Below are 15,173 nucleotides of genomic sequence, written 5' to 3' on the forward strand. Positions count from 1 at the left end.
CAGGGTTGCAAATAAGCAAAGCTAATCTTGAGTTCAGCACCACGGACATTCCATGCTAACGAAGCCATAGTACACAAACTGGAGGACAAAAAAATGAAGGTTTACAAGATGTTTTGAAACGTCTGGTATTGTGTGACTTCTCCTATTGACTCCTATTTTATTTACTTCAGCAAATAAAAAATAACATGGCTTGGCAAACAATATTTTTTAATATTATGTTCTCTGCTCTCTGTGATGCCTCTTTCCTTAGCAATAATTGCAGCCATTTCAAGCGCAAAGTAATTTAAGACATGCTTTTTGGTGTTAAAAAATGGTGCAAATACCACTCATAATACACGTGCAAACAATAGTAAATCGCGTTGTGTGAATCAGATAAATAATCTCCTCCCAAAAAATTTGGGTCTGAAAGGGAAACTCTTAGAAATGCAAATGCAATAAGTTCAGTCGCAAAAATAACTACACCACACCTTTCCAGCACCTTTTATCCACTGCGCGTCTTTTGTAAATCCCGACAGTTGTAATTTAACGCCAAAATGTTGGTTGATTCATCAACATTTTTATTTCTTATAATAATTGCTATTATTGTGTTTAGATCTACTGTACCTAAACATACTACAGTAAGGATATATAAAACAAGAGGACAGACTAAGTGCACATCTGTGAATGACAGAATACACTCAGCTTGATGAAATATTGATGATTCATTGTACAAACACTACACATATGGACCCCATCTAATAGACAATCTGTCCCATATTAAATAACAACATACTGCTGTCAAAAACGGAGGGCACACTGTCTATACTGTGAAGATGTAGGTTGAGATCTGCTGTTTGTGAAATAGAAAGCTATAAGCATTAGTAACCCATGCTATAAATCATGAAGGATAGAGTTTAAGTGTCCCAGTCACAAGTTATTAATTATTAATGAGTACATAAAGCACAGTTCAAAAAGTAGAATGTAAGTTGATACATGTGGTAAGTAGCATGAACAACATCTGTGGATGGGTGAAACTGTATATATGTGTGTGTATATAAAATATATTAAATTAGGCCTCAGTAATATATATATATATATATATATATATATATATATATATATATATATATATATATATTACTGATGCCTACTTTAATACATGCTTTGGGTCTTATTGTGATCAGTGTGTATTATCACAAAAATAAAATGTTTCCCTCCATAATCTTTCATCGAAATGTAATTATTTTCACAAATTACAACCCCTAACCACCAATCATATAAGCCAATCATTTTTCCTATTTTTAAACCATTGTCGCTTCGGTTTAGGGTTAGATTTGGTGCTTGCATTAGAATGTCACTTTATGTATTGGCTTATATATTTTTTCTGATTTATTTATTTATATGTCGCCTGGCATTAGGGTTAGAGTTGGGTTTGGGTAGGGATGTCATTTTATGGAAATCTAACCCTAAACCTAGGACAGTGAAAACAGCGAGTAAATTACTGCCATCTTGAGCAAAGAACAAAACTTTCAAAAATCTGTTACCTTCTCCCGTAGACTCCATGCGGGATGCTGTGTTGACAGTATCTCCAAATAAACAGTACCGAGGCATCTTCAGACCCACTACACCAGCACAGACAGGTCCTGTGAAACACACACATGTAGCGTATTAATATCCAGTAAGCTCTAATGCTTTCTGACTTGTGAAAATCAGCAGAATAAGAACATCAGGCTGCAATTAGATCATATTTGACTGAAGCTTTTTACAATGGTCTCAGTTGTACATCTACTTGTGTATACAGAAACTTCAGAAAAAATATACAGATCCTACAGTGGAAAATTGCAGGATACAGTAAAAGATGTTTTCCAGATGCAGAAAATATTAATTCTGTAAACATCGGCTTTGCATAGAGGAAAAGGTATTCAAGCAAAATAGATTTATAGTCACCAGGACCTTGTATAAGAAACAGGGGGGGAAATCACATCCAATAAAAATCTCTACAAAGGCAGCAATGAGAATAAACAGAAATTATAATTAAGTTTAATTAAGTATTGTGCTTCTTTAATTGTTCTTTTAGGAAAACATCTCAGTAATCTCTCATCTAGGCAATATAACTTTCAAGTATTTCCCATTAAATTCTTCCAATGCCAAATCTTCTAAACCAGGAGTTTCCAAAAGAACGGGACCTTTAATATATATATATATATATATAAATATATATATTTAAAGGTCCCGTTCTTTCTGTGTTTTTGAAGATTTGATTGTGTTTACAGTGTGCATATTATATTATTACGTGTGTTCATGTTTCACGTGTAAAAAACCACAGTATTTTTCACACAATTTACTTATCTGAATATCGCTGTTTTCACTATCCTCAAATTGCTGATGTCTTCCTTATGAAGTCCCTCCTTCAGAAATACGTATTGAGTTCTAATTGTGTAGTTTGTTTAGTGTGTTGTGATTTGATAGCAGCTTTGCTTGCCGTTAGCTTTGCTTGCGACTGACGTATTCCTGTGGGCGGAGGTAAGTCAAAAAACTGTTCTAGTGACGTCATTAAAGCCGGAAGGACTGTAGTCCAAACCAGCTGTTCGCTGTAGGCTTTGAAAGGGGACTTCTGTTAAAGAAAATATATCGCCTTGCAGTGAACTTTGAGCTTTATCATTTTGCAGGTATTATTTATGCTTTTATAGCAACATTACACACTAACTAGGGAATGTGACTAACTAATGGGGTCAGAAAGAATGTGACCTTTAATTAGTCTAACACAAATTGTATATAGTACTATAATTTATTGATTTCTTTTTAATTGCATTAAGACAAATAGTTTGAGTTTGGGTTCTAGGAAAAAAGCCCAGAGCGCGGACCGCCATTTTCTCAAGCTGGATTGTAATGTGTTTAAAACATGTTATCCTGCTTTTAAAATCGTTATAGGATAATATTGTTGCTCTATCATAGACTCTGTATTTCTTAAAATAAATAAAATATACAACATGAATAAATGTTATTCCAGGTTAATTTTCTAACGATTCTTTAAATTTAACATCTGTGTTGTGCAGGCACGTGCACACATAGAGATCAAAGGGGGCTTCAGCACCTGCCCTTTTAATTCCTGGAGAGAAGGTGCCCTTTTTTTTGGGGGTGCTTTTTTATTTTTTTTAAATAATATGATCTTGAACTGATGTCTGTCTGTTTCTTGTGTTTTTTACTTATTACTTATTAAATTTAACATTAATTTATTCAGGAATCATTTAAATGAGATTTAAACTCTTATAAAAATAAAAATAGCACTATTTGTGGTACACAAACGGTTAACCGGTGAGTCCCGCCTCCAAAACTCACATTGCTTATATGATTGGCTTTCCCTTTCCTAGGTCCCGCCTCTCTAACCTACTTCGCTTTATGATTGGTTTTGTCTTTACTCGTGTAATTTAGGCTGTATTTGCGCTTGTAAGAAGCGCCAAAGCTCAGCCTGAATGAGACGCGATGTGCATGATTATACAGGCAGGCTACCCAGTAAGTGTGTGAGGAAGAAAGCATTCTTATTAACAGTTTTATGCACAAAATATTGGACACGTTGTACACATAACGATTCAGGGACATTGTTTTCCGCGGCAATCCCATATTAACCTGAGGAGTTGCAAACTTGTAACAGTGTAGTGTATGTAGTTTAAACAGACTGCTCATAAAATAATAAAGCACAAACAATAATATCCTTGCTGACTACAGTAGTAAGATTATTTTGTTTGCGTTTTTTTGTAATGGCTGTTAACTCTTTCCCCGCCATTGACGAGTTATCTCATCAATCTGCAATACCGCTATTATCCACCAGGTGGCTTATAATAACCGGAAGTATTGCTCTAGGGCAAACAGCTGTATGTCCGTGTATGTTTTAAAGATCGCTCTGCATCTGATCTATATCAAAAGTCCTTCACAAAAATGGAATTATCTCAGCTTTTTACTCAAAATTTGGTGTTTTGGATGAAACCTACACATGTTTGAGAGGTGATAAAAACAGAACACATGAAGGTAGGATGAAACTGATTTTTTTGTTTGAAAGCAGATGGTCTGTTCTTTTATTTCATATATTATATGTTTATATATTTAAAAAGGAGCATTTTCTGGAAGGCATTAAACTTTTGTGAAAATCATGAAAAATGCTGAGTTAAATAAGTAGCCTATAATGTGTTATACTGGAGTGCTGGAGTAGATTGGGAAGAAATCTGATGGTTCAGTATTTTACTTGCCCAGTCAGAATTTTCACTGACATCACAAAAAAGTAAAATATAAAATACAAATAAAATAGGTCTATATTTGTTGTTTCTGACATGTGCAACCCTAATAAATATGAAACCTAAGATTAAAGGTGCCAAAGAATGCATTGACATAATATGTTAAATTGTTCTTTGATAATTACATAGAAGGTTTGTGGCTTTATTAAGTGCAAAAATTATCCAGAAACGTTTTTACATGTCCATTTACAACCCTAGAATTTGTCATTTGAATTAAATGGTGTATTTTTGCCCTATTTGAAAGATTCATAAATAATAATGTTGCGCTCTGCTCTGATTGCTCTGCTTTGAGGCTCATGCCAGAAGCTCACATTAGTAAACAGACCTTATATTTTGAGCCCTTATCAGACAGATTTTGAGTAACAACTAATTGTTAACTAGTAGAACTTCAGCTTAACGCTAGCATATATCATTTATTTGCATGTAGCGCTAACTCAGCAGTCACAACTTTGTTTTTAGCATTTTAACAAATTTGTAATTAATGTGTAATTTAATGTTTTCAAAACATGCACATTGTTCAATGGTTTCCTTTGCTGCTCTATAAACCTAGAAGACTAAGGAGACCATGGTTTCTGTGTGAACTGAATATTTTGTAGACATCTTTTGAAAATGAAACAATTGCGTGAGTTTGAGGAAGATAAAATTAATTAACTTTTTTAATTAATTTTTTAAATAAGAAGTCAGAATTGCATTAATATATATACTGTTTTGTTTAAAAAAAGAAAAAAAAACATAATTATGAGAAGTGCCCTTTATTTCACTTGAGCCCCTGCCCCTTAAAATGTCTGTGAACGTCCCTGGTGTTGTGGTTAGGAGGATTATCTAGTTTTTGGATGTAATATTGGTGAGTATTCGATTATTTCCACTATCAGAGAATTTGTATATCATACATATGAATTAAATATACACTCAAAAAAACTATTTTTGCACCTTGTCTAATTTAGTTAAATGAAAAAAGTTAATACAACACATTTTTTATCTCAACCTAATTTTATCATGTTCAATCCACTAATTTATTCCCAGCATGCTTTGCATACAACTGCCTTTGGAGAGTCATTTTTAAAATTAAGTGTTGTTTTATGCATTTTTAGGTAAAGAGAAAGACTTTTTAGGGGCGGTTTCCCGGACAGGGATTAGACCAGTCCTAGACTTAAACACTTTTAAGAGCTCTCCAAACTGAAAACAACTTTCACTTACAGATCTTAAAATACATCAAGGCCCTTTGTTTTACTTCAAGATGCACACAGGTAATGTTTTTAGTAAGGCATGTTGTTTAAAACTAGTTATATTTCCTAATTAAACTAAGGCCTAGTCCTGGATTAAGCTAATCCTGGTCCGGGAAACCGCCCCATAGTGTTTAATTTTTGTTTATCTTATTGATTTAGAAGAGTTTGTGTTATGTTTTTTTTTTCAAATTGTTTGGTTACCATCGTGCAGAAGAGTGGTGCTTTTGGTTAAGTTGTGGATGTGATGTACTTCTCTCAATGAGCACTAACTGTGAGCACTAACTAATCAGGCTCTTCTCACATGCTCATCCAATGTATCATGTGTTATTATTATTAGCATGCTAACATGTGCTTATGCTAATTAGTATAATATAGAAAATATTCAGACCTTCAGACTACTCTAAATTGAGTTATTCAAAGTACACTAAATTGAGTCGAGGTGACTACACTTAATTAAGTACTGCCATTTACTTTAAATTGAGTTGGACACACTCAACATAATTTTAATGTGTAAAAGCATTTTTTTAATGAGTTAGAGGTACATATTCATATTGGATGGAAATCCTGCCCACAATTTAATTGAGTTAATCCAATGAATACTTTTTTTGGTCCAGAACCACTGTTTAAAATCTATTAAATATGAACATTTTGACGAGATGACATTTTGAGACTTCTGCAATCAGGGGCGTCGGACTGGGGGTAAAACCAGTACTGATTACCAGGGCCCCAAAGGAAGAGAGGGCCCTTGAAAAGTCGGAAATATATTATGGGGTAGGGCATGGGGGCCCATCAGGACTGCCTATGCATAGGGCCCGAGATCTTGTGCAACGCCCCTGTCTGCAATTGAGCTCCTCTATTGTCTATTTTAATTTCTTCACTTCAGGAAAATGCCAAGAGGAATTTAAAATAACATCTGACACATAAGCTTGATACTTAAAACCCTCATTTACACAGCCCTTTGGTACCAGAAAATATCCGTAAAATTGGCAGAGAAGCATCTGTGTGAACTCAGACACGTTCCGTAAATGTTCTGGGATCGCTCCCGGAAAGAGGAACTAGTACCATTGCCGTAACATACACGGAAAGCATTGCTATAAACAAGACGCTGAAACCGTAGAATGCCGAAAGAGGCGTGCTGTAGTGAGGACGCGTGTGTCATTGCAACCAGAAGTTATGGTACAGCTCTTTGACACAGGGATTTACACACAGATCAACATTCACAAGGAGAAATGTCGGCAAACTGGACTGAAATAGAGATCTGGGAGCTTGTCACTATCCACGCTAAAGCTGAGATCATTCAACAGCATGAGAGAACAGCGCATCGCGCACTCCTCGTGATCTTGTCATAAACAAACAAGCACGTGCGTTGTATCTAGAGAGAGAAACCCGAATTATTAGCAAACTTCAGACGCTTTGGAAAAAACCTGGATAAATGTGCAGGACTTTAAATACGTCACATGTTTTTTAACGGGATTTTTACGGTATGTGTGTGAAAGCACGCACAGATTCCGGAAAATGATTGGCAGTGTGAATGAACCAAAAATCAAACAATCCCGGACAAATCTGCATTTTCCGTGTATTTTTTTGTAATCTCTGTGTGAAGATTTTCGTAATATCAGTGATACTACACATTTTATTGATGAGAGCATACACAGCTGTCCTATCAATTTTGCAAGTTTGCTACCACTGACACTGCAGTAACAATACCTGTGTGGATGCCTATCCGTAATCGTAGTTGATCATTTGGTCTGTGTCTGATTTTGAAGGTTTTAACCTGTTCCAGTAAAGCCAGTGACATGCCAGCTATCTCACGCGCGTGTAGTTTCCCATTCCGCACAGGTAAACCGGACACCACCATGTATGCATCACCTATCGTCTCCACCTTAAATTGAAAGAACAAATTTTTTTAAGCTTGTAAAAATCAGTTTCTATTATGACTGGTGAAGAAATAGCAACTAAAGCACAACTAAATCATAGTTTACTTACCTTATATACATCAAAATTATCAATGATGGCATCGAAACAAGTGTAGAGATCATTCAGCAATGTCACCACCTGAACAGATAAGATCATTAGAAGCACATTTCACATTCATATGTTGAATCATGCCATTCACTCTATGTAAGACGTTAAAAAAAACATTGGCAGGACACTATGATTTCATCAGTTATAGTAAATGTGACTTTCTAAACACATACATTTGGTCTTAATAACTTCTTTCACATAGCGTGTTGATTCACAAAAATTTTCAACAAAAAAAAATGCCAGTGTGCCTTCTGTGTTAAAGGACAAGTTCGGTATTTTACACTTAAAGCCCTGTTTTCAGATTGTTTATGGTGAAATAGAACGGTTTTGACTGAAATTTCGACATATGCGGCTGCCCCAAGAATTTTCGGGTGTGTGTGTTTCACCTCCCACCTCTACAATGGGTGTATGTTGCACTGGAACAATTCTTCCTAAAATGCATTAAACTTTCGTTTACAAAGACGCGAAACTCACCCAGTGGTCAGGGGTGTTCACTGGTATGCTCACACAAAAATAGCTGCAAAATATGCTTTCCAACAGGTGTTTTAGCATTCGTTGTTAACTTGTGGAGCTATTTTTCCAAACGCCTCACACCCGTACATTCTTCTGACGAGAGCTTGAATAATAGACACTCCAGCCCAGGTGGTGGTGCTAATCCAATTGCAAGAATAGAAACAAAGTTCCCGGCGCGGAGTAATACCGTACCTCACAGCACATCTAATGCAAGTCAATGGAGTTGACAAAAACTACGATAAAACCTGTTGGAATGCGTATTTTGCAGCGATTGTTGTGTGAGCATATCAGTGAACACCCCTGACCACTCGGTGAGTTTCATGTCTTTGTAAACGAAAGTTTAATGCATTTTAGGAAGGACTGTGCCAGTGCACCCACAAACCCATTGCAGAGGTGGGAGGTGAAACACAAACACCCGAAAACTCTCGTGGGCAGCCGCATATGTCGAAACCCCAGTCAAAACCGCTCCACTTCATCACAAACAATCTGAAAACAGGGCTTTAAGTGTAAAATACCGAACTTGTCCTTTAATGCAAACACGTCCTTGAATTAATTCTGGGATCGCTCCCAGGATGGGGACCTAGTAACATTGTCAAAACATTTTTGGAATGCGTTCTGTTTGAACAAAAGGCAGGAACAATGCCGCATGTCGTAGTGAGGACACATGTGTTGAACATTGTTCGGCTGTTTGACAATGGGTTTTTATATACAGATCAACATTCACCACGAAAAATGTCTGCAAACTGAAAAGAACTGCATGATTACAAATTCATTACACCACAAGTTACATGTCTTAACTGGATTTTTATGGGATGTGTGTGAATGCACACACAGATTCCAGGAAATCATTGGCAGTGTGAATGAAGCAAAATCAAATTCTGGACACATTTTCTGTGTATTTTCCGTTATGTGTGTGTGGAAAAGGCTTTACACATCATGTTAGTGCCTTTTTTCTACAGTGGTGCCAGGTCCAATGCAATAAAACACGTGGTTACACTTTATTTTTAAAGTATCCTTGTTACAGTGTAATTATATGTTTACGTACTGAGTAATAATGATTAACAACATGTACTTATTATAGGGTTTAGGATTAGTTTGGCTTAGGGTTAGCTGCATGTAATTATGCATAATTTACTGTTATTACTACAGTAACATGTGTAATAAAACCACTGTAAAATAAAGTGTTACCAAATACATCAATGTTTAACAAATACATCTAAATTATTACAAGTGTGATTACATGACAACATTAGCTTAACTTGAGGCTTTTTTGCCCTTTAATGCAGGTGTGATGAGATCCTGTCATAAATAGTCCCCTCAAAAATATTTTTCATCTCTACTTTAAGCATTTCAATAGAGGTTTAGAAAGAAATGACTGCTGTGATGTATTTCTGCATGAACTCCCAAAGGCTCGCTTAAATTAAAATACTTTCTGCCCATTCCCCAATCCCATCCCATTGGATGTTTGCCCAGAATGAGGCCTTACAGCAAACTACATTTGCATACATAGAAAACAAAAGGATGATGAATTAAACACAGAGGCCAACTTCATTATGAGATTGTCATACTAGAAACCTAATCACAGCTACATACAGACAAAACTGCGGGATTTTAAATGTATGTCTCTGAACAGCTGTTGCGAACCGGGCTGTGATCCAAACACCATTGAAATCCGCAGGACAGATCAGATTTGTTGTCTGCATATGCTCTAATTTCAATGTAACTTTCCAAACTCAGTTGGTCTACAAGCACAGATAAGTCAAAAATTTTAAGCAACAAAAGCCTCAAATGTCTCATCATTTTAAAGTGCATGTAACTTTTTCCACTGCGAATGGAAAAAGAAATGAACAGTATTTTCAGTGCTGTTTAAAAGCATAAACAGTCACACAAGTCCAAGTCGGCTTAAAGCCATCATATTTTGATGCCATATGCAGATTGGTCTGCACAGTGCACAGAAAAAAGTGTAACCAACATATTTAAATTAATTATAAGAAATATATCGGTGCTTAAAGTCTCTGTAAAGTCAGATATTAAATGTGTTCTGAGTTCCCTTTCTGACGTTCACTCGCCGTTGTGTCGATGAAATTGCGCAAATTGCGCAAATGGTATTTGCATATTAGTCTCTGCACACATTTACGTGCACCATTCAGAAGGCAATGCACCGCCTTCGCCCAAGCGCTCGAGGCTGGATGAATGGTTTCTGGGCTCCGGCCGTGACTCTAAACATGCAATAGAACCCGTCCCCTCAACCGAGATGTCTTCGGGTTTTTTACAGGCCATACTTCATATTGCTGAAGAAGGGAGGGGGACTGTGTCCCATCTTGGATCTGAGTGCTCTGAACAGATATATTCATGGCATGCCATTCAAGATGTTACCACAGAGACGCATCCTGGCGAAGGTTCAGTACCAGGATTGGTTCGTAGCAATCGACCTGGTTGACGCATTTTTTCATGTTTCTATTTTTCCTTGACACTTTCTTCGGTTTGCTTTCAAGGAGAAGGCATATGAGTACAGGGTCCTCCCCTTTGGTCTGTCCCTGTCCCCCCGTGCCTTTACCAAGGTCGCGGAGAGAGCCCTAGCACCTCTCAGGCAGCAGGCGGTTCGCATTCTCAATTATCTTGACGACTGGATTATCCTAGCTCACTCGCGGGAGTTGGTTTGCACTCACAAGGACCTGGTGTTACAAAATCTAGACCGTCTGGGTCTTTGGGTCAACTGGGAAAAGAGCAAGCTTCCCCTGTGCAAAGCATCTCTTTTCTCGGGATCAGATTGGACTCTGTATCAATGACAGCGTGTCTCACCAATGAATGTGCTCAGTCAATGTTGACATGTCTGAATTCTATCAGACGCAGTACAGCGGTCCCGCTCAAACTCTTTCAGAGGCTCCTGGGGCACATGGCATCCTTGTTGATGGTTATTCCCCTTGGGTTGATGCACATGAGACAGCTTCAACATGGCTGTACCCCCGGGTCCCCAGGTGGGCTTGGCACACGAGCACTCAACGTGTCTTTTTGACACAGTAGGGCCTACGCACCCTCAGCCCTTGGAAAAACATTTCGTTCCTCATGGCAGGTGTGCCTATGGGACAGGTTTTTAAGACATATGGTGGTCACTACTGACATCGCAAAACTGGGCTGGGGTGTACATCACGGGCGACCTCACTCATGCGGCCAACACGCTTTCATGACAGGTCACGCCCCATGTAGAGTGGAGACTCCAGCCCAATGTGGTCTGGGGCATTTAAGAAATGCTCGCTGAAGCCCAGATCGACCTGTTTGCTTCAACGGACAACACTCATTGCCCGCTTTGGTTTGCCCTGACCGAGGGTTCCCTCGGCATGGATACCTTAGCTCATCCGTGGCCACGTCATCTGAGGAAGTACGCCTTCCCCCCAGTAAGCCTCATTGCTCAGGTGCTGAGCAAGGTCAGGGAGGAAGAGCATCAGGTTCTCCTGGAACCGCCCCTGTGGCCCAACCAGACCTGGTACTTGGAGCTCTCGCAATTAGCAACTGCCCCTCCTTGGTTGATTCCCCTGAGACAAGACCTTCTCACGATCTGGCACCCGAGGCCGGAACTCTGTAACCTCCATGTCTGGCTTCTGGACGGGACGAAGACGCTCTAGCGGGGCTTCCGCCTGCTGTGGCTGAAACCATTGCTCAGGCTAGAGCCCTCTCTACCAGGTGGCTTTATGCGTTCAAGTGGCGTCTTTTTTCATATTGGTGTTCCTCTCGAGGAGAGGACCCACAGAGATGTGCCATCAGTGTGGTGTTGTCCTTTCTTCAGGAAGGTTTAGAGAAACAACTCTCTCTGTCTACCCTTAAAGTGTATGTGGCTGCTTTGGCAGCCCATCACTTCAATGTAGGGGGTAGATTGTTAGGACAGCACAAGCTGATTTGTTGGTTCCTGAGAGGCCCAAGGAGGTTAAATCCACACAGACCACACCTCTTCCCCTCTTGGGACCTCTCAGTGGTCCCTTTGGGCCTCAAGAGGGCTCCCTTCGAGGCCCTAGGAGAAACTGTTCTTTCTCATCTCACGATGAAGACCGCTCTCTTAGTGGTGCTCGCCTCTTTTAAGAGGGTGGGGGACCTACAGGCACTCTCTGTTTCTCCTGAGTGCCTAGAATTCGTCTACATGCCCAAGGTTCCCACTACTCCCTTCAGGGATCAGGTAGTGAGCCTGCAAGTGCTCTCCTCCGGGGGAGATGACCCAACCCTGTCATTGTTGTGTCCGGTACACGCACTGCACCTTTACCAGGATCACACGCAGAACATAAGATCTTCCAACCAGCTCTTTGTCTGTTTTGGAGGACAGCAGAGGGGGAATGCTGTCTTCAAACAGAGGTTGGCGCACTGGATAGTGGACACCATCACTTTAGCACTGCTTCCAGGAGCTGCCGTGCCCATTTGGAGCTGTCTCCTTTTACTCCACTTGAGGTGTTGCCTCCTTTTTGGCAATGGTGCATGATGCCACCTTCGTATATGTAGAGCTGCTGGTTGGGCAATGCCAAACCCATTCACCCGATTTTACAATCTTCGGGTGGAACCAGTGTCGGCCCGGGTCCTCCAGGGTAACAACACTTAGCCCGGTGACTGACTAGGCATCTTGCTTGCATAGTGCGCTCTCCCCTTTCTAAGTGAGTAGGGTCCTATACCAACATGCTCTTCTAGTGAATGGGTTGGTACCTTTTCCATCATCGGCTTTTCGGATATAGCAGAGTGGTCTTTATCGGTTTAGTATTTTCGTCTGAATTTGCCAATACTGTCATTCATTTCCAGTCAATTTTTTCTCCAATACCCCACATAGATAGTGTTCCCCAGTGGTATACCCGCTCTTTGTCTCCTCCACATTGTGAGTTCTCGACACAGTTTTGACATGTTATCTCCCCAACAGGGGAGACCATTGTCTATCTCCATACAAGCTCCCCCAGTGGGTAAGGTATGGTCTCTGTAGTGCCTCCTTTTGCTATACCCTTTATTTCTGGCACATTCTCAGTATACTTCAGTACCCTGCACCTAAGTCAATGCTATCTGCTTTAAAACACCCCACTGGTGTTACTGGTGAGAGGTCTGTTCCTCCTCCTCATATGTAACCATGGTTCCCTGATGGAGGGAACGAGACGTCTATCCAGACACAAGCATCTGAATGGTGCACGCTGTCTCCTTTTATACACGTAAGTGTGGGTGGAGATATGCAAATATCATTCGTGCAATTTCATTGGCATTTTACACACAAGTCAGACCAGATTGGCTTCCAAGAACACACCCCATACTGTCGTCATCGACACAACGTCTTATTCTCTCCATCAGGGAACCGTGGTTACATGCGTAACCGAGACGTTTGTCACACCACAGAAAAACTTTTATTAACCACTCAACCAAATTTGAATGATGGAAAATTACCAAGTAAATAATATAAGTTATCAAATCTTGGAAAAATAGGCAGCATTCTCTGCTCTCAAGCAGTGTAGGCGTGTCTGCTATCTGCGTTGAAACCACGCTCACTCAAAGGAAATTTGCCGTCTCTCTCACAACTTTCAAATACCACTACAATCTGAATGGATGCTCGCAATCGCGTTAGTAAAATGGTGAAAAACTAACTCTGCAATTCAGTACTACATAGTTTACAGTCTTTTTGGTGTGTTTAAGAAATGCATTTCTAACATTTATAATGTGTTTAGAAACAATTTTCAAGATTGACTTTACAGGGACTTTAAAGGTAAATATATTGTATGAGGCTGTATAGACAGAGTTGACAGCACACTGCACTGCTGTTCGGAGACATTGTCCTGATGAGCGTTGAAGTTCCCATTTACTAAATGCTCCTTCGTGGAATTTCTGACCATTTCTTTGAAGTCAGAACACAAGACCATTTTAGGGCATCAAAAAGAAATCTTAATGTCGTGATGATCCAAACCCAGGGAGAGATTTGTATGCTTTCTGTGGCAGCCTATATTTCTATCTGACATTGGGAAGGGCAAATATGTTGCTTAAAAATAATGATGCATAGCAGTTGTGTTATTTTAAAAATTGACAGGGAATACTAAATATGGTTATAAGTACCCCTACCACAGATAAAAAAATGCAAAAAAATGAAGTATTTTTAACAGGTACTATATGCATATTCTTTTTAATTTCCTTAAAAGGATATACTTTATGTTTGTTTTATTTTATGAAACATATTTTTATGTAAAACACCACAGTTTTTTCAATGTTTTGGTTTGTGCCACCATAATTACTCGTGTAACTACTCATGTAACAACATCGTCTTTGAAAACATAAAGTGGTTGGTGTCTTCTAAATTCATCCCTGTTTGGATCCTAAGGAATGAATGGGGCTAGGCTAAATGCTAACACATTCACGACATGCTGTACAAAGATTAAGTGCACGCTAGAGGTCTTCACGGGTCCACTTAGATCCGAAAACCAGAGGACCGACCCGAGACCCGATCGGGTTGGGTCTAAAAGTTTCATGTGCGCCTTGAACACGGGTCGTGTACCATAATAGTGTCATCGGGTCTCGGGTAATTTAAAATGAATGTGTTTTTGCTGAACGGATCCGAGAAGACCCAAACTCTCTCGCGTGCGTCAATGTCCTTTTCAAACCTCTCATATGTTTGCCAAGAGCGCTTGCGACATTGTGTAACTGACGGTAGGTTAATTCTCATTGAGAGAGACATGTCAGTCAATTTTAAATGTACATTTTAGCGGTTAACTTGGTGTCGTCGTCAGATAACAAAGTAAAACAAATGGTTGCGAGGCCACCGGAGTTTCTTTCTGTCTGACAGCTGTGTGTGGGTCTGCAGAATGCACACACGTCAGTGCCGTTTACATTCGGGTCCAGTCGGGGTAAAAAAATTGCCACTAGTTCAGGTCGGACTCTGGTTTAATTTTCTCGGGTTTGTCTCGGGTCGGGTCTTTCTTTAAAAAAAATTATTCATGCACGTCGGGTTCAGGTATAAGGTGATTCCGGTCATTTGAGGTCGGGTACATTTCTTTGGACCCAAGAAGACCTCTAGTGCACGCATTTATTAAAGACAGGTATGTATTAATTTGTCTAAGTTAAGGTATGAACAAAGCAATATATTAAAAAAACGAGGTGTTTTTCTTTAAATAGCTGTCCTACATTACATTACAACATTATT

The 15,173-nt window shown here is 39.3% G+C and overlaps 1 protein-coding gene across 1 annotated transcript in view; it reads right to left on the reverse strand.

Annotated features, from left to right (window-relative positions):
• The window catches only part of npr2 (natriuretic peptide receptor 2), a 79,995-nt gene that overhangs the window by 4,159 nt on the left and 60,663 nt on the right, over positions 1 to 15,173 (reverse strand). The window contains 3 exon segments of the mRNA XM_073861019.1: positions 1,524 to 1,622; positions 7,202 to 7,376; positions 7,481 to 7,549. Of these exon segments, the coding sequence (XP_073717120.1) occupies positions 1,524 to 1,622; positions 7,202 to 7,376; positions 7,481 to 7,549 (343 nt within the window).

Source organism: Misgurnus anguillicaudatus, chromosome 22 (genome assembly GCF_027580225.2).
Source record: "Misgurnus anguillicaudatus chromosome 22, ASM2758022v2, whole genome shotgun sequence".
Classification (NCBI taxonomy): Eukaryota; Metazoa; Chordata; class Actinopteri; order Cypriniformes; family Cobitidae; genus Misgurnus; species Misgurnus anguillicaudatus.